Source organism: Pseudochaenichthys georgianus, chromosome 3 (genome assembly GCF_902827115.2).
Source record: "Pseudochaenichthys georgianus chromosome 3, fPseGeo1.2, whole genome shotgun sequence".
Lineage (NCBI taxonomy): Eukaryota > Metazoa > Chordata > Actinopteri > Perciformes > Channichthyidae > Pseudochaenichthys > Pseudochaenichthys georgianus.
In genome coordinates, this window is record NC_047505.1 from 31,245,609 (window position 1) to 31,269,332 (window position 23,724).

Genomic DNA, 23,724 nt, shown 5'->3' on the forward strand with positions numbered 1-23,724 from the left:
TGTCTGTGAAGCAATTAAAATGAATCCCACATTTACAAGCAGCAAAATTGAAGAGTTGATTAAATTTAATCCAGGTAAAACAAGTCAGTTTAAAATCTGGTTTTGAATTTGTTGTGATAATGGGTGCATGCACACGTACACGCACGCACGCACGCACACACACACACACACACACACACGCACACACACACACACGCACACACACACACACACACACACACACACACACACACACACACACACACACACACAGAAGGAGTGAGGGAGGCATGGTTACAAACTCCTGGCTGCTCCCCCTACTGAAGCACAGAGGCGTGCTGCTGCTGTCTTTCTCCGCAGAGTGGGGACTCAGCCCGGCCAGAGAGGGCTCACACAAGAGAGGAGGGTCACAACATAAAGTACAGACCGCTATGGGGGACGCGCAGCACCGCAGAGAAACGAGAACGGTTGCTTAGTTTTCCTGTGTTATGAAGGACATGCGGGAGAAACTCACGACAGTTTAGGTGATTGCGCATCAAAACGTTAAGGAGCACCGTTCGGAAGTACCTGAATACCTGCAGTGTGTTTCGCTCTTAGCCTCGGTTCGGTGACATTGAGAGACACACAGAGGGGGATAGTGGGACTATAAAACGGAGCAGGAGGAAAGTTTCTCAAGCTTGGCGCAGACACAGCGGTGAAACAATGCTGCTGACCCCGACCAAGTGCGTTTCATCGGCAGCCCTGCTAATCCTGCTGGTTGTCCGATGGTCCGACAGCAGTAAGTAAACACTCACATGCTAGGTGGCTAGCTAGCTCGCTAAGTCCCCTTTGACATGTGTAGCTGATGATGATGTTATTAACGGCTTTAACGGTATATGTTTAACAACCTTCATGAAATGTTTTCGTTTTTGAGGGCCAAAATATAGCTTAAATCCTGAGTTGTTTGACCTTCCCTTGCTCTTGTAGATTAATTCATGTATTTTTGGGTTTCTTTTTCTAGTTTCGTTGTCTCCCCAAGAGGCAAACCAGTTTCTGAGCAGACACAGGAGAGCAAATCAAGTTTTCGAGGAGACGAAGCAAGGGCACTTGGAGAGGGAGTGTGTGGAGGAAAAGTGCTCCAAAGAGGAGGCCAGAGAAGTGTTTGAGAACGACCCGGAGACTGTGAGTATATTATATATTTCTGCACCAAACCGCCACTAAAAAGTTATGGTATTTAGTGTAAAGTTGCATAGTTGCAACCCAAACACCATTACAACACTCCAACTACCATCCCCTGCATTGAGTCAGTACTAAACAGTAGTCGTTGACGGTCTGGTAATTTATCAAAACACTATTACCTTTTGAAATGGGACCATAATGGTAGTGTTATTTTGAAAACATTAAGTTGCAATGTTGGTTGTTGACATGAAGTTGATATTGACAGTAAATTCATGATGCAATAGCAGAATGATTCATTGTCTGGCCCCGTGGTGTTCATGCTCCAATAAGTCCTCATACTTGTCAGTGCACATACTATTCCCATTCCCATGTCAAGGACTTGGCATGTTTTCCCTCTTCTTTTGTTTGCTCCTTTGACAGACACTGAATCAGCATGACTAAGCCTTAGTTTATGAAATACAATTTCAGTGAAGACACTGCACTCCTTTTCATACTTGCACAAAATAAAATGGCACTATTTCACATTAACACTGTAAAGCCCTATACTGCAGATTAGTTTCCATTCTGCTTTAATAAATGCAAAGAGAAGCCTCTTCATCCATGTGAATGTCAACCTATTTAATATGTAAACATGCTGAATATGCAAACAGGCCCAGAGATAGAAATGATGTAATGTCATAGAAAACATCTACAGACACCTGTGTGTAGTCACTGAGCAGTTATATTATGTTATTCTTGCCCAAACCCCTTTGAGTTGTTAGCTTTCAAGAAATAAGGTCAACAAGTGTATCCTGACAGTGAGTGTTGAATCTATTTTGTTCCGACTGCTTGATTTACAAGTGCGGGATTAAAAAAATAATAAACGGTACCTGTTTGTTGGCAATGTGCTGGTGCTCCTTAATGATGGCGGCAGGAAGTTTTGCTGCTGTGAATTGCGGCGAAAGAGTGAATGAGGCAATCGATGAATGTGAAATTACTCATAAGATTAGCCCAGTGGACTGACATGGAAGCTGAGGGAGAGAGGATTAAAGCAAAGTTGAGCTGGGTTTGGGAACAAGGTGAAGTCAGGGCAGTTTGAGACAGCTCTGTAGTCTTAAACCATGTCGTGCCACAGAGCTGCAGTCTCATTCATTGCTGCATTATTCATTCTGAAAGGGCCTGTCTCTGACTCTGCATTTTCTTCTACTGCTGCAGCTTTCTGGCTCTGCAGAGGGAGGGTGTTCCTGGATACTCATGATTGTCTTTAGCTACACACGCAAGCATGCAGTGTTCTGGTCTCTCACTTGTTAGGTGGAAGAAAAGGTGTCAAAAGTGCTTTATTATGTCAGGATTAAGTTTACTAATAGCCCCAAACTAGTTCTGTGACTGACTGCTGCAAAGGATTTGTTGCCGAAAATATGAGTTATAACCAGACTTGTGTAAAATGCTCCTAGCTTTATATGATATATATATATATTGTGTCTGATAACTAATTCTTCTGGCTCCTGCTGCAGCAACCGCTCACTCAAATCTCTGTGCCTCCATAGCCATTTTTCACATTGGTAGATCATCCCCAGGTTTTGACCTATATGTTCAGAAGTACTGCAGCCAGGAGGAGGGAGGGATGCTACTACTATCAGGAATGCAGAGAATTCTCAGGGAGCCTTTGGCAAAGGGCCGCACCCGTTAGAGAGAAGACACACACACACAGATTACAGATAAATCATGTTTTTATCTCTCTCCAGACATTAAACACATACACACCTATCAGAATTAACGATTGTTTATGAGAGGCATGAAGCAAAAACAAATCCTAGATTATGTCAAATATTAGCAGGACTTCCCGTACTAACCGTATATATGTATTAAAAATGTTCTGTTCTGTTTCAATTTGTGTTTAATACGCCTACGTAACTTTTTTCTCCTCTTTTTCCACTTCTTCCCCCTGATTTAGGACTACTTCTATCCCAAGTATTTAGGTAAGTTATGTAAAGTTGCATACATCTTTCCATTTCTACTGATAACATCCGGTCTTGATTTAAATGTTTGTTTCTGTCTAGCCTGTATGGAGAAGTTTGGAGATGCTGAAAAGAAGAAACAAGATCTGATAACGTGTGTCCATAGTAAGTTGTATGCCTCTTATCTGTTTAACAATGTATTTCAAAGCTTGAAGGCAGAACTGTTTTTTTCTCACCTTTCAGTCTTTCTTTTCTCTGTGCTGTGGAAGTAGTATTAGGTATAGAGAGAGGTTGCAGTGTGGGGTTGGGCTGCACTGCAGTATAACTCCTCTGCATCAAACTAAGGCACACTCTATAGGCAGAAAAAGAAAGCATGCAGCTGAAAAGAAATGCTGAATTTCTTAGGCAACTCCAGGTCAGTGAGTGTGTGGCTTTGAAGAGTGAGCTGTATGATGTATAGGTGTCTGTGAGTAATATTGCAGCACTTTGCTACAGTGATGCTGCAGATTGGTGAATGGGGGACACACCCCTTTTGTCGTCACAAACTCACTCTCTCTGCGTGACTGCACCAGCGTCTTCCTGAGCTTGCTTAGTGGAGCAATGACGTGAAACAAAACGACTGACGTGAGTGGAGCACGGGGTTTCTGCTGCATGAGGATACAAGAGAGCAACCGGCTTCCTTGCTATTGGCTGAGGAACCTCGAGGGGGGGGTTCCATGACTCAGCTGCAGCATCATGACACGGCAGCTCAGCAGCTATCTCTCTCTCATCACTTTTCTTTCTCTCACTGCAACTCTCTTCCCGTCTGTCTCTCGCCTCACTGCAGACTCATGGTGGGTGGTATTCTGGTTTTAAAGCAATCATGACATTCCTTTTATTCAGACATGTCATGTTGTGGAAACATACAGTATCAGCTTCATATTTGCACATACCAAAAGCACAGCAGAGACTGTTTATTCTCCCACTCCTCCTCCCTGTTTCTGTTCCCTTAGTCTGCCGTTTACACACTCACATCTTTTGCTGGTTCTTTTGTAGAAAATAGAATAATCAAACACGCATATTCCCATCGTCTAGCATTTATTCAAATTGACATTGTGGTAGCCCATGGTGTCTGCTTTATTAAATCAAATCAGTTGCACATAGGACCTCTACATTTTAAGCCTACAAAACAAGTGAGAGTCCTGTGGTTACCCTCCCCTTAGAAAGTGACAGATTTTCTGTGTTTTCAATTGGTGATCTCCTTCCCTTTTCTTCCCCTTTTGTTAGGTCCACCTCTTGTTTGTTTTTACTATCCGTTAGTAATTCCAAAACCTCTCACACCAGGAGCATGCAATTTATAATGATTTAATGTTGCCACCATTTGCAGCAGTCAGTATGATATGTGATCATATGTGAATTGTTAATACAAGTCAGTCACTAATTGCATAAGGGCATTTATTATACAGCGTTGCACATCATTCATTGGAAAAGTTGTGCCTTGTGAGCTTATTTCCAGGCTGTTCCCCTAATTCTCTCCAAACACGGCCTTCCACTCTCTCTGAACTCCAGCCAACATGCCCAGACATGTCGAGCAGTCACACTCCACTGCTGGGAAAACAAAATTGCATTTGGGAGAGAAAAGATTGACTTGCACAAGCTTGGCATGAAAGCTTGAATAGATATTCAGAAAAGTTGAATATCCATTTGTTTAGTTTTTTAGCTAGAGGATAGGTATGCTGGGAAGGACGGAATCAGTGCATATCAGGCTGGAGGGCTGAGCCAGCATAAAGTTATTTATATTGAACTCCTGATGTGCAGAACATAATAGGTGCCCTTCCTCTGGTGTCGATATCCAGTCTGTTATAATCCCTGTATGCATCTGGTTTGTCCAGACTACATTTTAAATCCGAATTAACCCTCGCATTTCTCTGTGTTTTCCTGTTTTTTTTTCTCTCTCACTTGAAGATATACCGGATCAGTGCTCCCCTTCGCCCTGTTATCCCAGCGGTACAGTGCGCTGCGAGGACAAAAAGGGCGACTTCCTCTGTCACTGTTTCACAGGCTGGGCAGGAGCCAGATGTGAGAAAGGTACTGTCATCGCTATGGAAACAGTTGGACAGTGTGTGCTAGAGCTCAACCAAGGTTGAATTTGTGTACCGTCACTCTGTGTCATCTCCAGCCTCACTCAATACATTTCACAATCTGTGTGACCTTCTTTCTGACAGCCTGTCCTGTGCACTGATAGAAAGATCTGACTTCCCGTCACTTCCAATAGTCATTTACTGGAATTGTCAAATAGTTTAATTTTTTCTAATTATGTTCATGTGAAGGTTTTTGTTTTGACCTTTTAGAACTCTAGCCTAGTTTTTCCTTTCGCTCTTATCTTACAATTGCAACTGCTGTTGTTGACATGCCTCTTTAATATCAACTGTTGCCGCTGCAGCTCATAATGATGTATGAATTGTGTGTCAGGTCAATTTGAGCGGGAACTCACAACAGCAATCTATTTGTCTCATTAGAGGTCAAAGCTAGTCACTGTGTATGCAGGCTTACATTGGAAATCACAGCAAGAACTCCATTTTACAAGGGGGAGGTGTCAAATATTAAGTTTACATGCAGGAACTGAAAAACACCCATATTACAAACAGACACACTGAGTGAGAGGGAAAGTGGTTGGTTTATGGCACAGCATCATTTCCACTGTGACTCATCCTGCCACCTTACTGCGAGAGGAAACCCCGACAGATTCGGTTTGACTCGGTCTAAGCCTTTCCACTTGATGACCGCACTCTTCCTAAACACTCCGCTGCAACACAGCCACTATGACATAGGCTGTACGTTATTTGTGAAGTGTTTAACACAAGTACAAATAGAACATTTAGGTGAGTTTTTCAAACTGTATCAAACTTCCCCCGTTGGCTCCTGTTCAGTATTTCAAAAGTAAACTTCGAAACTGTTTAAACACAACATGATCCTGAATTCCTGGGGAAAGCTTTACTGAAGCCAAAGAAGCTAATGTTTTCACAGCCCATGATGATGTATTTCCTGCGTTGACTGTACTGTACGCTCTTGTTTGCAGATGTCGACGAGTGCAGCAAGAAAAGCGTAGAGTGTGAACACATATGCAACAACACTATGGGCAGTTACCGCTGCTCCTGTCGCCAGGGCTACATGTTGGTAGGACGCCACACGTGTAAAGGTGAGCACATCCCCAAAGACTACCGTGTCAATACTGTCACTGCAGCATCACTTTTTCAATCAGTCTGTCTTAATAATTGTGAATCCACTTGAAAAAAAATAAGTTTTTCAATTTGAACCTTTCTGTGGCTGCAGTCCCGTAATCCAGTGGCAGTGTGTTCCTCTCCTGTGACATAATTATCATTTTGTTTCCATAAAGAACACATTTAGGTAATAAGTAAGGAAAACACATTTCAACCTCACAGACCCTTAGTCACGTTCAATATTGCAAACTCGTTTTTTGCAAGCAATCTTTAATTAAACCATGATAAAGACACATTGACAATTCTATTTAATTGCCTTTAAAATCTTCGATGGACATAGATTCGGTGAGTGCTGTAACAAGTGTCTCATGTATTTACTTTAAAGCCAGTATTACTCTGACAAACAGTTTGAAACAAATGAATCTGTTGACCTAATTTTAAAGCTGCTTTGGGTTCATTAATGAGATCATTTTGATTCAAATAGCTGAAGGGAGACTTTGCCAATGTTGCTCCGGCTTTGTATTGTTATGGTCTGTGTACAAACTTGCAAAATAAACGGCATGTTTCTCAGCATCAGCGGCAGGGATCACCGGGCGCAGGAAGCACAAAGAAGAGCCAAATATCTTTCAATCACACACACCACCTTTTATGGCTGATTCTAATTTCCAACTCCTTAAATGAATTCAGTTTAGTCTGACAAATGTGGTTCCTTACACTAATGAGCAAATGCACAACAAACAACCGTTTAGTGTTTCTGCTTCTGATTCCCAGAAGACTCCAACTCCTCCAGCTGACATTCATTTTGTCTTCTTTCAGATGTGGATGAGTGTGAGGACCCAGGTGTGTGTGGAACCGCACGATGTGAGAATAAGGAGGGCAGCTATGATTGCTTGTGTGATATCGGATATGTCTACGACAACGAAACCAAAAGTTGTGTTGGTAAGTGTGTATACAAACAAACACACATAGTGTCATGAGAACGGACCGAGGAGCAGCTCCAGCCGCAGCAGGACTGGATGCAGCTGTGTTGAGGAGTCAGGAAAGGAATGCAAAGATATTTGGAGAAATTCTGTTTAACTAGGTAACAGGTCATGTTCTCTATGCCTTAGAAAACCGTTTTTTCACAGGAAAATACACACAGTGACCCTTTGATTCACAAAGGTCTGGTACACAGACCTTTGAAAGTACCTTTTTTCAATTTCAAATGCGGTTAGGTCAGAAATGAAATGAGGTCATAAAGGGCAGCAATCAGAATGAACTGACACACAGATATGCTATAGGTGTTTTTCACTTTTGACAGTCAGCTTAAACTCACCAAGTCTTGCTTTAGAGAAACATTACCAATCCTCATCTTCAAGTGACCTTTAATAAGTGTGATTTTAAGAGCCCACCATGTACACATATAATATTGTACAGTATGTCAAACAAGTTTAATCTCACCTTGTCCCCCTAACTTTGCAGCAAAAGTCTCACTGCTCGCAATACGTTATAATACTCAAGAATCTAAGAATATCCAAAACAAAAGCCATACTGTCTGTTATTTGATAAGATAACATTCTAAGATAAATAACTACAACATTGTGTATTTTGGTAAAACATTGAATAAGAATTCACTGTTTGCTCGGCAGTGGAACCAGACTTTTTATAACCTCTGCGTCCCTCCTCTGAGAATTAATGTTTTTTCAGCTAGCTCTCTCTCATGGCCATGTACGGTTGTATATGAAGCGGGGAGATACAACCCAGTCACCGTCAAACACCACTCGACTCAAGTGTTGTTTGCATTCCCTGATATGTTGACACGCTCAATGATAACATCATGAACTCTCTGTCTTTGTAGCCCTTTATACCTCACATGTCTTTTATCTCTTCCCAAACTCCTTCAACCTGCTCTGTACCCGTCAGATGTGGATGAGTGTGAGACGGGTGTGTGTGCAGAGGAGTGTCTGAACACGCCGGGGAGTTTCCGTTGTTTCTGTGATGGACGTCAGGGCATGAAGCTGGGCCAGGACCTCAGGAGCTGTAAGGTGAAACACATGATCTGTGGACAATATCAACCAGCTATTTCACAGTTCAGCTCAAGCCTATGTTGTTAAATATGAACTATTTACTGCATTCCTGATTTGTTAAAGGTCTCCTATCGTGCAAAATGCACTTGTGTATGTCTTTTATGCATAAATATGTGTCCCCGGTGTGTAAGGGAACTCACAAAGTGTCAGAAAACAAAACCCTCTCTTTTCCTCCGTTCCCAAATCTCTAAAAACGCGGGTACAAATGCTAAATGCTGCCGTGAAGCCATCTGGGTAGAATTCTCCTGCATAAGGATGCATTTTTTATTTATTTTTTTAAAGCTACGGACCCAGAATCAGCAGTTCTCTAACAGGGCTGAAATAGAGGGGTATGAGGCATGGCTAGAATGGTTGATCTGTTTGGTATTTTGAGCAAAACACTTCATATACATGTTTTCTATATATTTTTCTATATCTGAGACCTATAATATATGCCTAAAAATAGCATGATAGAAGACCTTTAAGTAATTTAAGAGTCCAATGGTTCTCATGGAGGCTGTGGCGCAGTAGCTAGTGCGCTGGTGTTCGGATCAAAGGGCACAGGTTCAAACCCCACTGCAGTCAGCATGTCGTTGTGTCCCTGAGACACTTCACCCCAAATTGCTCCTGTGGGGATCGCCCACAGTATTGAGTATGTAAGTCGCTTTGGATAAAAGCGTCTAACAAGTAACAAGTAACATGTAATGTAATGTAATGGAGTAGCAGTAAGCCTTATCCACAGTTTTCTGTTTGTGTTTCACAGCCTATAACCCCCTGCATGTCGCCGTCTCTGAAGAGGAACCCTCGCTCGCTCTACCTGGGTCGCATGTTCAGCGGCGTGCCAGTGGTGAGGCTGCGATTTCGTCGCAGGATTCAAACCGGGTAAGAACATGTTACACTGCTCAACACTGTCAACAGTTGTCTCCTAACAAAACATCAACAGCTCTGCACTCATTCCTAACAGTAAGTTTAATGACAGATACAGTATTAAAAAGACACTTCCTGTTGGTAAGTCCTGTTAAGAGTGTTTTAGTTTCACTTATGGATGAGAAGACTAGTCTAAGGAGGTCTTAAACATTGTTCTTCAAGGTTTTGAATAATAATAGTTTATGGGTGAAGTGTTCCTTTAAGTATTTCTCTGGCATCTCAGAGCTGCCCAAGAACCTGCAATAAACTCCAAACCTGTTTTTGCACGTGTGTTGATTTTTATATGCATTAGAAGATCAAATAATTGAAGATTTGGCCTATAATCAAATACTTTTAGAAGTTTTTGTTGATATTTTGTTTTTATATGGGCATGTTTGTAATCAAGTCAAACACCAGGCTGAACAGTCTCTTGTTTTGATGTCTGATAAAGATAAGATAAGATGGAACTTTATTTATCCCCTTGGGGAATTTCAGGCGTTAATATTAGCAACAGTGTCAGAATGAAAAACAGGATTCACACATGGTAAAAATAAAGATAAAATAGAATACAAATTAAAATAATAATATAGCAAAAATAAAGTAACTATTGAATCAAGATATCACAGTAAAAAGTTGTGATAGGGAAAATAGTTCCAGTAAGTTTGTTATAGCTAGAAAATAAAGGTCTAATTTTGGCTGGGAAAATGCCGCCCACTTGTTTGTGTGCCAAGTGGATAGCAGATTAAATTATTTTGGTCACTCAAAGGTTTTCTTTCCGGTTCGGCCTTTCCTCTTTAATTGTATTCTCAATTATATTTGTCGTAAAAAAAGATAAGTGAAATAAACTCTGCTCCCCACCTTCCAGCTTCTCTGCAGAGTTTGACTTCCGCACCTACGACCCAGAGGGGGTGATCTTCTTCGCCGGGGGTCACCTAAACAGCTCCTGGATTGTGCTTGCAATGCACCATGGGAGGCTGGAGCTGCAGCTGAAGTATGGCACAGTCAGCAGGGTCACCAGCAGCGGGCCCATCGTCAGTGACGGCCAATGGAGAAAGGTTAGACTCTTCATGAACAGTGATATGCTTCTACTTTAGCTTCATTAGCTGAACGCTTCTTTAAATGTCTTCTTGTTTTCTCTCCAGATCTCGGTGGAGGAGCAGGTTCGCAGTCTGGTGATTAAGATCGACAGGGAGGCCGTCATGAAGATTGCAGTAAACGGTGATCTGTTTACGCTAAAGAAAGGCATGCATGAACTCAACCTCACCGTGGGAGGAGTCCCGTTCAGAGAGGACGGCCTCGTCAATCAGGTGTTTATCTCTATGTGCTTGTGTTTTTTAACTTCCGCAGAAGGAGTTGGGCAATCTGCTCGGTTTGTCTGTCTGTGTGTCAGCATGATGATGGAAAAACAACTAGCCCAGTTTTCATTAGACTTGATGAAAGAATCCTTAGGCCTGACATTGAGATTGAGTTTTGACTGATATAGTGTTATATACTGACAGATCTTTTTGACTGTGTAGGTAAACCCCCGCCTGGACGGCTGTATGAAGGACTGGAAGTGGTTGACGGGTGAAGATACTTCCATACAAGAAACGGTTCAGTCCAACGACAACATGCAGTGTTTCAGCAGCGAGGTTCCTGGAACGTATTACCCCGGCACCGGCTTCGCTCTCTTCAACGTCAGCTATGGTGCAGTGTGTGGATGTGTGGGAGTGTGATGCAGATCTGAGCCTAATGGCAGTTGGTTAATGTTTCATTTGAATTGGGGAGTGTTGGCTCCCGTCATTGTCCTTGAACTGCTGTTCTCCTACTTCCTGTTATCTTCACTACAGAATCCCAGAACCTGAGCGTACAGTTGACCCTGCGTCCAACCTCTGCGATCGGAGTCCTGTTTGCACTCGTTCACCAGGACAGAGTCCCTCTCTCCATCGTGCTGGCCGACTACCATCCCGGCACCGATGAATGGAGAGATGTAAGTGTTTAAAAGCTCAACTTGTGTATGTTTGTTGTCTGTGTGTGAGCTATTTACTGACCTGTTGTGTGTTTTCAGTATATGCTGGTATCACTAGGTGATGTCATCATTGCCAGCTCTCCCGCCCCCCTGTGTGACGGGGACAGTCATGACATCCAGGTGACGCTCTCAGGAAACCAAACCCTGCTGCTGGTCGATGGCAAGGCTGGACGCAGTGAAGACGCTGACATTCCTTTTGACATCCTTTCACAGTCCAGCATCTTTATAGGAGGCCTTCCTGGTGAGGACACGTCCTTCTATAAACACATTTATCAGATTCATGCAGTATGTGGGGATTTATTTGCACAGTATAAAGGAAAAGTATTGTGCAGATGCTACACACATAAAGTGGAGGGTTCAAAATTGGCAGTGAAATATAAAAATAATAGTCGGGCATTTTCTCTTTTTTCAGTATGTGAGAATATGGTCTTATAACAAGCGCATGCATATGGGCATCAGTGTTGGCAATGCATTTTACGTCAGTAAATTCTGGTCTAGAACACGTGGTAAGACATTGTTGATATGTTGCACATTTAGATTTCTTAATTGCATAGCCACACAAGCCTTGTTTTATCCAGTTTCCTTGAGCAGATCAATTGAATGATTTAAAGATTAAAAACTCTTTCACACCGTCTTGTTCGGTTAATAAAAAAACACAGAAATCATGACTGGGTGATTATGCATAATTATGGAAATGTATGCGATTTATAAACGGCTCACTTTCTTTCTTTACACCGTATAGGCAAAAAGAGTTGAGTCGACAGAAAAAGAATCCCCTATGGATCCAAATGCTTATATAATTGATAAAAGCGCTGCGTGTTGGGGTCGCTGACTCTGATTCAACACACTGACTAATGCTGTTTGCACTCTGGAGAGTTAGATCTCCTACACAGCGCATGTTGTTTCCTGCTGGATGACATGTTGTTGTTGTTTCTCCCTCAGATGTCCCTCTGGTGTCCACGCTGGTGTCGGCGCCCTACAGCGGCTGCATGGAGGTCAGTGTTAACGGACACCCTCTGGACTTGGACCAGGCCCTCCACAAACACAACGACATCCGCTCACACTCCTGCCCCCTGCTGGACTCTCGCCAGTGACCACAGCAACTGATGCATTAGCAGTTCATTGAGGCAATGGGGATTATTTCCAATATATTTATAATAGCTTTGACCAGTGATGATTTGGATTGGAACACACATAAAAGCTTTGCCAGGCTTCGGGGTTCAGCTAAAGCCTTAGCCCAGGGTCACCCTGTCCTGTTACTGTGACAACACTGCTGCCTTCAGGCATCAGTGGGGATTCACAGTATTCTCTAATGACTCCATAAGGAGTTAATAAGCCAATCAGCTATGTCCCCTGTACAATTTCTTGGAATAAATGCTGCACAACATTGCCTCAAATACTGCCCAAGCATCACAGTCTTGTGAGCCTATTAGAACACACAGGGCCTTATCTATAGCTATGTCCAATGATTGGTCTGGGGTCAGCACACTACGCCTGGGTCCTGTGCTCAATCAGATTTGACGGGACTTCTGTAGGCACAGTGACTCCGCTGACAGAGCTGCGGTCGTGTTGCTTTCTTCCATTCTACACAACGACCACGCTCATGTAGAATCTGATGAAATGAAAAAAATGTGGACCAGATCATAAGAGTTTTATCGGCTTCCCTTATTCAAAGGAAATCATTGAACATTGCTCAGATCTCCATGAGTGTTTGGTTCATCATTATTTCAGGGGTTGATCAGGGACTTAATCAATCTTATTTGTTCCTAACAAGAAGCCCCCTTTGTGTAGAAAACTTTGCACATTGTTGCAGGTAGCAATGGACTGCGTGTGAAGCCCCCCCCCCACTAAAGCAACACTCCATGTCTGCCTGCAACCTTAAAAATCAACCGTGTGCCTACAAAGAACAACCAACCCAAACTTCGCAGCAGCTTCCCTCCAAATAGGTGAATCATATCACACAGGTGCAGTACTGTAACACACACACACACAGATAATGCTTTGCATTGCAGTTAACACACTATGCATTTCCACCAGTGCATTCTGCAGTACTTCAGTCTTTTAAAGATTTGACTTACACCCTGATTCTCAATAATCCTCAATCACATGATGATAGATTAGTCTCAGAAGCACAGACCGGAAGGTGCCCTCTCCATTAGGAGAGAGTGAGCACTGCATCGAACGCACCACAAAGCTACTGAGGGTAGGAAGAGTGCGCTGTAATATACTGAGTATGTAAATAATGTGACTGTACAATGCTTTATAGAAGACAGAAAAACACTACCTTCTGCTCACTAAGGTTTCCTGCACATTTAAGTAGATCCAGTAATCTGAGTCTCTCCACTTCACTTCATCCTAAAAACATTTGGATAACAAAGACACAATTCCTATCATGAAAACTGAAGGGGGAGACTCTGAAAGCGATATCCATGGATCAAAGGGTCGTACATCTTTGGGGACTCCATTTTTAATTTGATTTTACAGGTGCTGAGCAAATGAAAACACAATTAAAAGAGAGAATGTCGGAGCATTGTGATTGAGAATGCCAAAAGGGCTCCAGTGTTATTTTACTTCGCTCTGTATTATATCATTTTCTAGATTTCTGATGAATGAATGCCAGAATATAGAGCTTGATGAGTTATTGTATTTTTTATCATGTGTTGTATATTGAACTTGTCTTTAGTTTTCATTTTTCACTTTCACTAACTGCCAGTATGTGTACAATGGTGAGAGGAGTCTGCCTTTTGAGTGTTAACCTCCCTCAACAGTGAAAATGCTATTTAAACAAAAATAAAAGCAGTTGTATGAACATCAGTAAAATTGTATTTTCAAAAATAAAAAGTGCTCTTTGGTTTTTTGAAGAAAAACAGACAATTGAAACGCATGTTTTATTTAATGCGAAAAAAGGTTTAAACTTTTTATTTGAGGAAGAATTGTTTTATTCACATATATAGTCTCTTTATGGTGAAGTAATACAATGAAAACACCTGGTTTTGCTATTAAAAGTTGTAGCCTACTGATGATTCTAAAAATGTGACAGTTCAAATAATTTGTTTGACATTTTGGTAAATACAATTATTCCCTTTCTTGCCCAGAGATTAGAATATAAATAATTGTCCTATTTAACTCTTGGAAAGCAGGCAAATAATCCTATTTTCCAACAATTTACTACACATTCATTATGCATCAGTGAATAAATATTTCTTAAAGGTACCTCTTTAATACATTATGTATTTATAGCAGCTACACGATCCCATCCTACAGCAGTTTAACATCATGCATCATCAATAATAAATACATTATACTGACTTTAAAAGTGCACATTACACAATTAACACAAAACATAAATAACAGCAACGTCAGTGTCAACATTTACTCTCCAGTTCAAGAAAGCCCTTTGAATGACTAATACAGTAGTTAAGTGAGACGATACACAATAAGACCTGTAGTCCAATCTACACAAGTTAGCAAGATCAGATCCAAGTGTACGACGATACGATTATTCATATGAAACAGGTTAGCATGGGAGCTCTAGGCTTAAAGAAGTGTGACATTTTGTTTTTATTTGATTTCACCAACTTCCCCAATAAAAGCACATCGCCAATTTACAATAACGTTTTTGTAAAGATGAAGCTAACAAGATAAAAATAAAATTGTTGGTGAGGTTTAAAGGTGTTGTTTGGGGGATTTTCTCCATTATATCCAGACTTAGCCACCGTTAGCAGTTTGATTTTGAAGCTAAAGATTAATTTCACCTATACAAATGTGTACCAATCTTATTACACTATTCAAGAAAGCAAATTAGTTTCTATCCCAAACAGTTCCCTTAAAACACATGAAATATCTTAATAATGTCTGTATAATCACACTTCATAGCCATACCTCTGTATCTCCTCAGTGCGAACACAGAAACATGTATCAGTACAGAGTGAAGCCCACTGTTTGCTCTCCAAGGTCATCTATGAAATGTCGTGTGCTACTTTCAGTCCGACAAGGTCTAGATATATTTCCTCCAACAGGCCCCAGGTGTTGGGCTGGGGGTTCAGCAGGCGTAAGGTGGGGGTTTTTCAAAGGGGTTGTAGGCGGAGCCGTAGAGGACCGGAGCGTTGGGGGTCAGCATGTAGCACCCTGGTTCCTGGGTGCCCCCCTGAGGCTGGGGCTGGTTGGGGCTCTGAGAGGGGGGCTGGCTCTGGTTCTCCTCAGACGGGCAGGGGGTGGAGGCATTCCCCCCCTCAGGGACCATCTGAGGAGTGGCAGGGGGCTGATAGCTGCTGTTGTGCTGTGGGAGAGGGGAACACAGGGAGTGGTAGCCATCGCTACAGTGTATGTGGAAGTAGAGCCAAAGATAACCAAATTCATTTTAATGTGAGGTGTAGCTTTTATTCTTTGTGTAGTTTGACACTGAAATATAAGTAATCAATACATCTGTGGGACTAATTTCAGACAAAATCACCATGATATAAATAAATGAAATTGTATCTGTGGATTTAAGGTGATTAAATCCACAGCTAATGTATATGTTATTATAGTTTTCTTAAAATAGTTTGCTATCTCTGTTTTAAATTTTTGTTTTACTTCTATGTATGCACCACAATACCAAATCAAATTCCTCGTACGTGTCAACCTACCAGGTAATAAAACTGTTTCTAATTCTGATTCTGATATAAAAAAGAAAAGTACTTCTGCCTTTTTTGTCAGAAATGTCATAGGAAAAGCAATAATAACATCAACAATGGCTCAGTTGTATTAACACGTCACAGTGAGACTGAGCCAGCATGCACAGAAAACCTTGAACTGAATTTAATTTAAATCTTTATTACACCTTCTGTAAACAAAAAGGACCTAAAATGGTTATTTCTGGGCCATTACCTGCATGGGGATTGGATAGTTGGGGTAAGCGGGCAGAGTCTGTCCCGATGGGCAGTAGCCAGCGTAGGTGAGCATGTGCTGCGTGGGGTTGTAAAGGATGTTGGGGGGTGGTGCGGGGCTGGTAGCCGTCTGAGGAGTGGGCTTCTGCTGCAGGAAACAATAAAAAGGATTTGGATGAGATGGGAAATTATCAAATGAAGCTCAAAGGAAAACGTGAGTGAGTGTGCACCAGTTACTCATGAAATGCACACATTATAAAGGAAGTAATGAACTATGATTGCTGCTCAATGTTCTGTATGGACATCTATCCTAACACCAGGACCATTACATTAAATAAGATCAGAGATATCCATGTCTCTGAAACATCATAAACTGCATTTACTGATGAAATTGAACTGAGGGAAGCGGTGAAACAAAGAGATATCTGCACACTTGCCACATATACTCATTGTCCTAAGTGTTTTAGTTTTGTAGCTTTTAGGTTTTAAGGTTATTTGTATAGTTACATTTACATTTGGTGTAAATACTTGTCTTTAGCATCCTTTTTTAATCCTAAATTGTTTCTTAAAAATACTGTTTTTTTTTTACCTACTTTGCAACTTACTTTTTTAGATTGTTTATGTTCACACCACCAGATACCAAAGCAAATTCCTTGTATATGTAAATAAACTTGATTCTGATTCTGACTAAACACATAATATTAGTATTTTAAAAAAGAGCCTTGGTAAAGTAACAAATTAAAAAGTTAAACACAAAAGAAAAAGAAATGAAGATTCCAGTATAAATAATACATTTTGACCTGCTTTTCTCTTGCATTTAGAAGTTCTTTCTGATCATTTTCTTTGCCCTTCACTTCAAAGAGTACTATGTTTTGACTCCTTGTCTCTGCTGTAAAGAAGCTCTCTCTCTCCTCTCCTGCTCACCATGTCCTTGTACGCCCCGAGGATGGCGGCGGTGATGATGCCCAGGATCAGGCAGAAGACGTTGAGCACCACGGCGGTCCAGAGTAGGCGCTGCAGGTGGATCACGTCCCAGCAGCTGTTGACCCCCGTGAACTCGTAGTACTGGTTGTGGAACTCCGTGCTGCAAGAGGCAGAGAGCAGGACTCAGATCTTAACGTGGTAATGATGTTGTTCTTGTTATAGATCACTAAGCAGGTGTTCTTAATATGCAGAGGGGATTGTCACAGGAGAATTTGTTTTGCCCTATGAGAATTCCTCACAATGTCCATGGGATGTTCCCATTTATTTTAAACTTCCAGAGACTGTAAGTGCATCCAGCATTGAAATCTAGGATGTGGTTTTAACTGCTCTCTCTACTGTATTATCACAATATTATTATAACATTACAGTTGGAAGAAATAGTCAAACATGTTCGCTGTGGAGGACACCCTGAATAGTAAGAGTCAAGAGTCACACACACACACACACACGCACACACACACACACACACACACACACACACACACACACACACACACACACACACACACACACACACACACACACACACACACACACACACACACACACACACACACACACACACACACACACACACACACACACACACACACACACACACACACACACACACACACACACACACACACACACACAGGGCCGGCCCTTGGCATAGGCAGTATAGGCGAATGCTAAGGGCGCATCAACCTATGGGGGGCGCCGAACAGGAGGCGAGGGGGCGGGTCAAGTGTCATTTTTAATGTGGAAGTAGATTACAGCCGTCTCGTCACTTGATTAGGACAGCTCCCTCTGTTGTAATTAATGTAAATTACAGTAAAAACCAGAGGTTTATGTGAAATTGTTCTTTTTTTGAAATAATGTTTTTTGTGTGCAATTATAGATTGTAATGTTGTATTTGTGACCTGCTCTACCGAAATCAGTCGCATTGACCCGAAGACATATTTTGAGCATACTGTTGGAAAGAGGAGATGCCTAGCTTTCTAATGATATCAGGATTGTTTTTGTACTCCAAATATTAAGCGAAATATGTCACATTATATAATGACTGTCACCGAGTCATCATTTTGAGAAAAAGGCCTTCAAAGTTTCCTCTTCTCTGGAATCCATCGATCTGATTGATTAGCGGAGCAAATGATCAAAATACTACGGAGGGAAGATATTTTCGTTTGGATTACTGGTCTGGGGGAAGCTCGCGAGTGTGTGTGTGTGTGTACGTCGTGTGTGTGTGTGTTTGTGTAATTTTGCGTGTGTGTATATTGTGTTAGTTTCCCGGGGAAATCCCTCACGAGAAACACCGGCTGTTGTTATGCCTGCTGTGACGTTAAGTTACTCCGTTCTCCGCTTGTAATTATGCCGTGACAAGCTTCAAAGTTGTAGTTATCATCTGAATTTGCCGAAACAAGTTTAATATTCTGAAAGCCAAGACTTTGTTTATTTTAAATCAGATGAAAACTAACTGTAACGGACCCTGCCGTGTTATCTATGATTACTATACGCTTACATTCATAATGTCAGCCGGAGGGAGGGGGGGCGGCGCTGTGGAAGAGCAGATTGTGAGTGAGAGATGCCTGTCTTCGTCCCTTTACAAGCTTCAAAAATGTATTTATCGTGTGATTTTTGGAAATAAAAGTTCCATATTCTGAAAGCCAGGACTTTGTTTGTTTAAAATCAAACAAAACACCCGAACCCCGAAAAAATAGTTTTTTACGCAAATCCACGTTTATTTTGAAATGAGCCGTTGCGACTTCCGACTGATTTCGATAGAGCGTCAAATTTGTGTTAATTTAAAATAGGGGGGGGGGGGGGGGGGGGCGGGGTGGGGGGGGCGGGGTGGGGGCGCCAGCTAAAATCTTGCCTAGGGCAGCAAATTGGTCAGGGCCAGCCCTGCACACACACACGGTGTGTCTCACCTGGCACAGTTGTACAGGTAGCAACAGTAGCATGTGTTGCTCCTCAGCTTCAGTTTACACGCTTTGTCAAAGGAACGACACGTCACCTGCAGCGTCAGAGGATTTATGAGTTAATCCTTTTTTAGAAACCTTTTTATTCAATGTATGATTACAATTATTTCCAGAACTTTGAATAGCTTTTTATTTGATACGTCTCATTTCAGTGCAGTGACCTTATGAGACCACTAGATGCCACTAGACACTTGGTGAATGTTTTTGGTGGGCACCAAAAGGCTGCAGAATATAGTCAGCTTAAAATGCATTTCAAGCATCTTTTACACATTATTTTAGAGAGAAGAATATATAAGTAAATAATAAGGAAAACACACAGTAGGTGAGGTGAGGTACTCAGATTGTTAATTGTGAGATAATGGTATGTTTTTAAAAACCAGACAATGGCAGTGTATAAATCACCTCAGTGTAGTAGTTGTCGTAGGCGTAAGCCGCTTCGCTGGCGTAAAAGTCACACATGTCCTCCTGCAAGGGTCTTGTGTCCTGTGTGTGGAAAATACAAAAACATTAGAAGCACATATCATCAGTAGAAACACACTGTGACTTCAATGTTTTTTCTGTACTTTTTTAGAGCACATCTCCCAAGTTTAAAGGCTTCCATGATGCACATTTAGCCAGAACCCTGGTTTGTGTTACTCTGTCCGTCCTCGTGTAGTTTCTGTGTGACTGCAGCAGTGAGAGTTTACAACATGTGTCAGAGCCCTCAGCTGCACCCCCACCCCCCCCCCCCCCCCCCCCCACAGACCCTGGCCTACAGCATTAAGCCTCACTGGCTTTATATAATGTGAACAGTAATATAATCTTTTTTCATTGTCCAAAGCTTGAAAGTGCGATAAATATGACTTTTACTGTCCCACGAGCACGAAAAAAAATATCTGCAGTGGGTTTGATAGCACTGTTGATCAATATCATTGACTGTGCCAGCTTTTTTTATTCTCTGGTCCATAGTCATTAAGATGCTCAATAAAGTTCAGGGTGATGGGACAAACTGAGGGGTTCAGAGAGAAATCTAAGATGGAGCTTTTTGACCACTGCATGTTCCGCACATTCCCATAAAATGTAAACATTTCGAACACATTCATTTAGTCTGGGAATAATTTAAGATCTAGTCAGTTTGAAATGGTCTCCTGACTGATGGCATTGGGGAAACAAATTATGTTGAAGTGATAGATCAAATGTTCTGGAGTAATTAAAACTCCCTCATATGAAAAGAAAGAACTAAATGCTGGCATTATGTAACACCTTTGCAGTGGGACAAATGAGACGATGACAATGAAAGTTGTTTTACTTAAAGTTCCCCAATTATACTGTTTATCAATATAATATAGTTCCCAGTTATATACAAAACATGTATCTGAAGTGTTTGGCTCGAAATACCAAACAGATCATGCATTGTAGCATCCCATAATCGCCTCTGTTTCAGCCCTGTTTCAAAAGTGCTGATTCTCTGTCTGTTACTTTAGATGAAAAGAAGGAGCCACTCCCCACGCCCCTCTGATGCCCCTTTCACACCAACGCGTTTTCAGGCTCGGAGCTGGAGCCTGGAAAGTACCGGTTTTTCCTGTTCACACCGCAGAGGCGCTGCCTCTTAGCTCCGGAATCCGGTTCACTTCCAGCTCCCAAAAATTGTCGGTCTCTAGAGGCAAGAGCTTCGGAGCTAAGAGGCGGCGTCGCTTACGTCTCTCTTACGTCTCTCTTACGTCTCTCTTACGTCTCTCTTACGTCGAGTCGGGGGCAGGGGCAGATTCGTCGTTGAAGTAGATGCTGAAGACCACAAAGAAGTCTTGCATTTCGCATGTGATGTTTGTAAAGTTCCAAGTAAAGTCGTCCCTTGTAAAGTCGTCCGATGCCTTCCATTTCGTTTCGTAAGAGGATAACCAAAGCGAACAGCGCTTCAATACAATCGTCCATTGTTGTTGTTGTCGATGTGAGGGATTTCCGCGCGGTTTGGATTTTATGAAGCAGGCACGTAAACGGTGACGTCATGACGCAGCAGCGGCAGCTCTGGGCGGTGTGAACAGAGCGGGAGCAGAAAAGGGAAACCGGAGCTGAACCAGAAAAGCTCCCGCTCGGAGCTAGAAAGGGCAAAGCGCTGGTGTGAAAGCCGCATGAGAGATATTTGGTTAAAAGAACACAATGGTGCTCTAGGAGGAGATTCAGGTGATAAGGGGGGGGGGTTACCTTGGTTGGTGATTGGCTAATGGTTACACAACCCAAAAAAATCGTTATGACATCACAAAGTGGCCAAAGTCTGATCAGCTCACAGGTTTTTATAGAAATGGATCAGGACAGAAAGTGAACGAATCTTTTTTCCTAAACTTTCAGAATCTCTTTACACAGAGGGGACACATGTTTATGTATAAAAGACATGAAAAAGTGGATTTTGCATAATAGGTGACCTTTAATTCAGGAGTTCTGTGGGGAAATGTGGGTAACTTTTGGATACATACAATCAGCCCTGTTCTGCTGAATGTTTCCGTGGCAACTGTCTGACTAACCCTGAGGTCAGTGTGGTGTCGTGTTGGTAAGATCTCTCTGATGTGTGTGTGCCGGTTTCAGCATATGTTTCTGCAGGCTTCTCTCTGTTTCTTTCTTTCTTTCAGTCTTTATTTCGAACTGATTAAAAAAATAACAAACAACAAATGTGAAAAACAGAATACCGTATTGTTATAATACAGTATCTATCCACATTCATGGTAATAATTTGTATATTCAACAAAAAAAAAAAAAATGTCTTCATATTAATAACAATGTTCATCTTGATGTGTGGATTTAGCATGTATTTGTTGTATTTCTTTCTTTTCAGTTTAGGCGGGTACATTCCTCTATTACTTACAATGAACTCTGACGCGATGATTCCATCCACAATGGCACAGAAGAAAGAGGCAACAACTCCGATACTGATGAATATGATCGCTGCCACCAGCTATAAGATATGAAGAGGGGAGAATCAGGAGAAGTTATTTGGGAACAAAGATGGAGAGCTCAAGTGAGTTTCTGTCACGATCACAGGTACAGATCAGAACCCAATAGCACGACTCAAATACAACCAGTGTATTGCAATGTTCAGTTTATTCAGGTCAATCAATCAATCAATCAATCAATCAATCAATCAATCAATCAATCAATCAATCAATCAATCAATCAATGTTTATTTATATAGCCCAATATCACAAATGTTACATTTGTCTCAGTGGTCTTCACAGTGTGTACAGAATATCAGTATGACAATACGACACCCTCTGTCCTTCGACCCTCACATCTTACAAGGAAAAACCCACAGTTTAAAGGGAAAAATGGGAGAAACCTCAGGGAGAGCAACATAGGAGGGATCCCTCTCCCAGGGCGGACAGACGTGCAATAGATGCCGTGTGTAAATTGAAAAGATAATACATTTGCAACATAGGTAGTCCAAATGTTTGGAAATGCATGTGTGTATAATAGGAAGATGAATCCACGAGGATATCCATCCAGGACCGATGATCCAGGACCACAGCCACGACTCAAGATCCAGGGCTCGCGATCCAGGACACAGGACCGCAGGATCATCCATGACTCCGGATCCCAGTGTATATAGACACCAAAAAGAAAGAAATGTGGGGAAGCTGGGTTAATCGGAACATGAGAGTACACAGGTATAGACAGAGAGAAGGAAGAAGTAAGATGTCCCCCGACAAACTAAGCCTACATTTTGAATCAGCTGAAGCGACTTGACTGACTTCTTGGTACACCCTGATAATAAGGAGTTACAATAATCCAGCCTTGAAGTAACAAATGCATGGACTAGTTTCTCTGCATCGTTTTGAGGCAAGATATGCCTGATTTTTGCAATGTTACGTAGATGGAAGTGGGGGGTCAGGGACAGGCAGGGTCAAAACCAGGAAATCCGTCAGACAGGCAACCAAAACCAGACAGGGAGCAGGCAGGAACTCGAGATCCGTAAACAGGCAGGCAGGGATCAAAAACCGGGCAGGACAAAAATCTAGGCTAGAGAACAACACTCACTGGAGAGCTTGGCGGAAACGACAAGACAATCTGGCAAAGGACCAATGATAGTGAGGTGGTATAAATACTGTGGAGTGATGAGGGAATGAGTAACAGGTGAGGGGAAGGGCTGAGGAGACCAGGTGAGGGAAGTGAGCTGATCACAAGGGCCTGGAGGAAGGCGGGATCTGAAATGACAGGAGAGTTTCGATGAGCCACAAAAGAAACAATAATAGAAGTGTCTAACTTGTGACTGAACCCCCCCTCTATGGACGGCTCCTGACTTCCCACGTGGTTGATCGGGATGAGCCTGGTGAAAGTCAGTAATGAGAGATGGGTCAAAGATACTGTGAGCGGGCACCCATGAACGCTCTTCAGGACCATAACCCTCCCAGTGTACCAGGTACTGCAACCCTCTACCACGTCGCCGGGACTTGATGAGGTGACGGACAGTGTAAACAGTCTCCCCGTCGATAGTCCGGGGTGGTGGTCTAGAGGGGGGCTGAAGAGGGCTCACATTAACTGGTTTGATCTTGGACACATGGAAGGTAGGATGAATCCTCATAGAAGGGGGAAGACGCAGGCAGACAGCTGCAGGATTGATGACCCTAGATATGGGAAATGGGCCTACAAAACGGGGAGACAACTTCTTTGACTCAACTCTGAGGGGGAAATCCCATGTGGAGAGCCAGAC

At 42.2% G+C, this 23,724-nt stretch overlaps 2 protein-coding genes across 2 annotated transcripts in view; one reads left to right on the top strand and one right to left on the bottom strand.

Moving 5' to 3' along the window:
* Nucleotides 1-259: 259 nt before the first annotated feature.
* Nucleotides 260-14,074, top strand: gas6 (growth arrest-specific 6). Its single transcript, XM_034109587.2, has 15 exons — nucleotides 260-757; nucleotides 980-1,140; nucleotides 3,071-3,095; nucleotides 3,177-3,239; nucleotides 5,019-5,141; nucleotides 6,133-6,252; nucleotides 7,091-7,213; nucleotides 8,177-8,298; nucleotides 9,083-9,201; nucleotides 10,091-10,280; nucleotides 10,368-10,532; nucleotides 10,743-10,911; nucleotides 11,055-11,194; nucleotides 11,273-11,474; nucleotides 12,176-14,074. The coding sequence occupies exons 1-15, from the start codon at nucleotides 682-684 to the stop codon at nucleotides 12,325-12,327; spliced, it is 1,950 nt and encodes a 649-aa protein (XP_033965478.1). The 5' UTR covers nucleotides 260-681; the 3' UTR covers nucleotides 12,328-14,074.
* A 140-nt stretch (nucleotides 14,075-14,214) lies between these two features.
* The window catches only part of LOC117466386 (transmembrane protein 255B-like), a 28,567-nt gene continuing 19,057 nt past the window's right edge, over nucleotides 14,215-23,724 (bottom strand). Inside the window, 6 exon segments of the mRNA XM_034109595.1 lie at nucleotides 14,215-15,512; nucleotides 16,103-16,249; nucleotides 17,026-17,185; nucleotides 18,996-19,111; nucleotides 19,449-19,529; nucleotides 21,883-21,972. Coding sequence (XP_033965486.1) covers nucleotides 15,276-15,512; nucleotides 16,103-16,249; nucleotides 17,026-17,185; nucleotides 18,996-19,111; nucleotides 19,449-19,529; nucleotides 21,883-21,972 — 831 coding nt within the window. The 3' untranslated portion in view covers nucleotides 14,215-15,275.

Bases quoted from the DNA above. Each gene is read 5' to 3' on its own strand.
- gas6 (XM_034109587.2), top strand. From the start codon at position 682: ATGCTGCTGACCCCGACCAAGTGCGTTTCATCGGCAGCCCTGCTAATC. The intron at 758-979 runs GTAAGTAAACAC...TTCTTTTTCTAG, and splicing joins TGTCCGATGGTCCGACAGCA to TTTCGTTGTCTCCCCAAGAG. The intron at 9,202-10,090 runs GTAAGAACATGT...CCCACCTTCCAG, and splicing joins CGTCGCAGGATTCAAACCGG to CTTCTCTGCAGAGTTTGACT.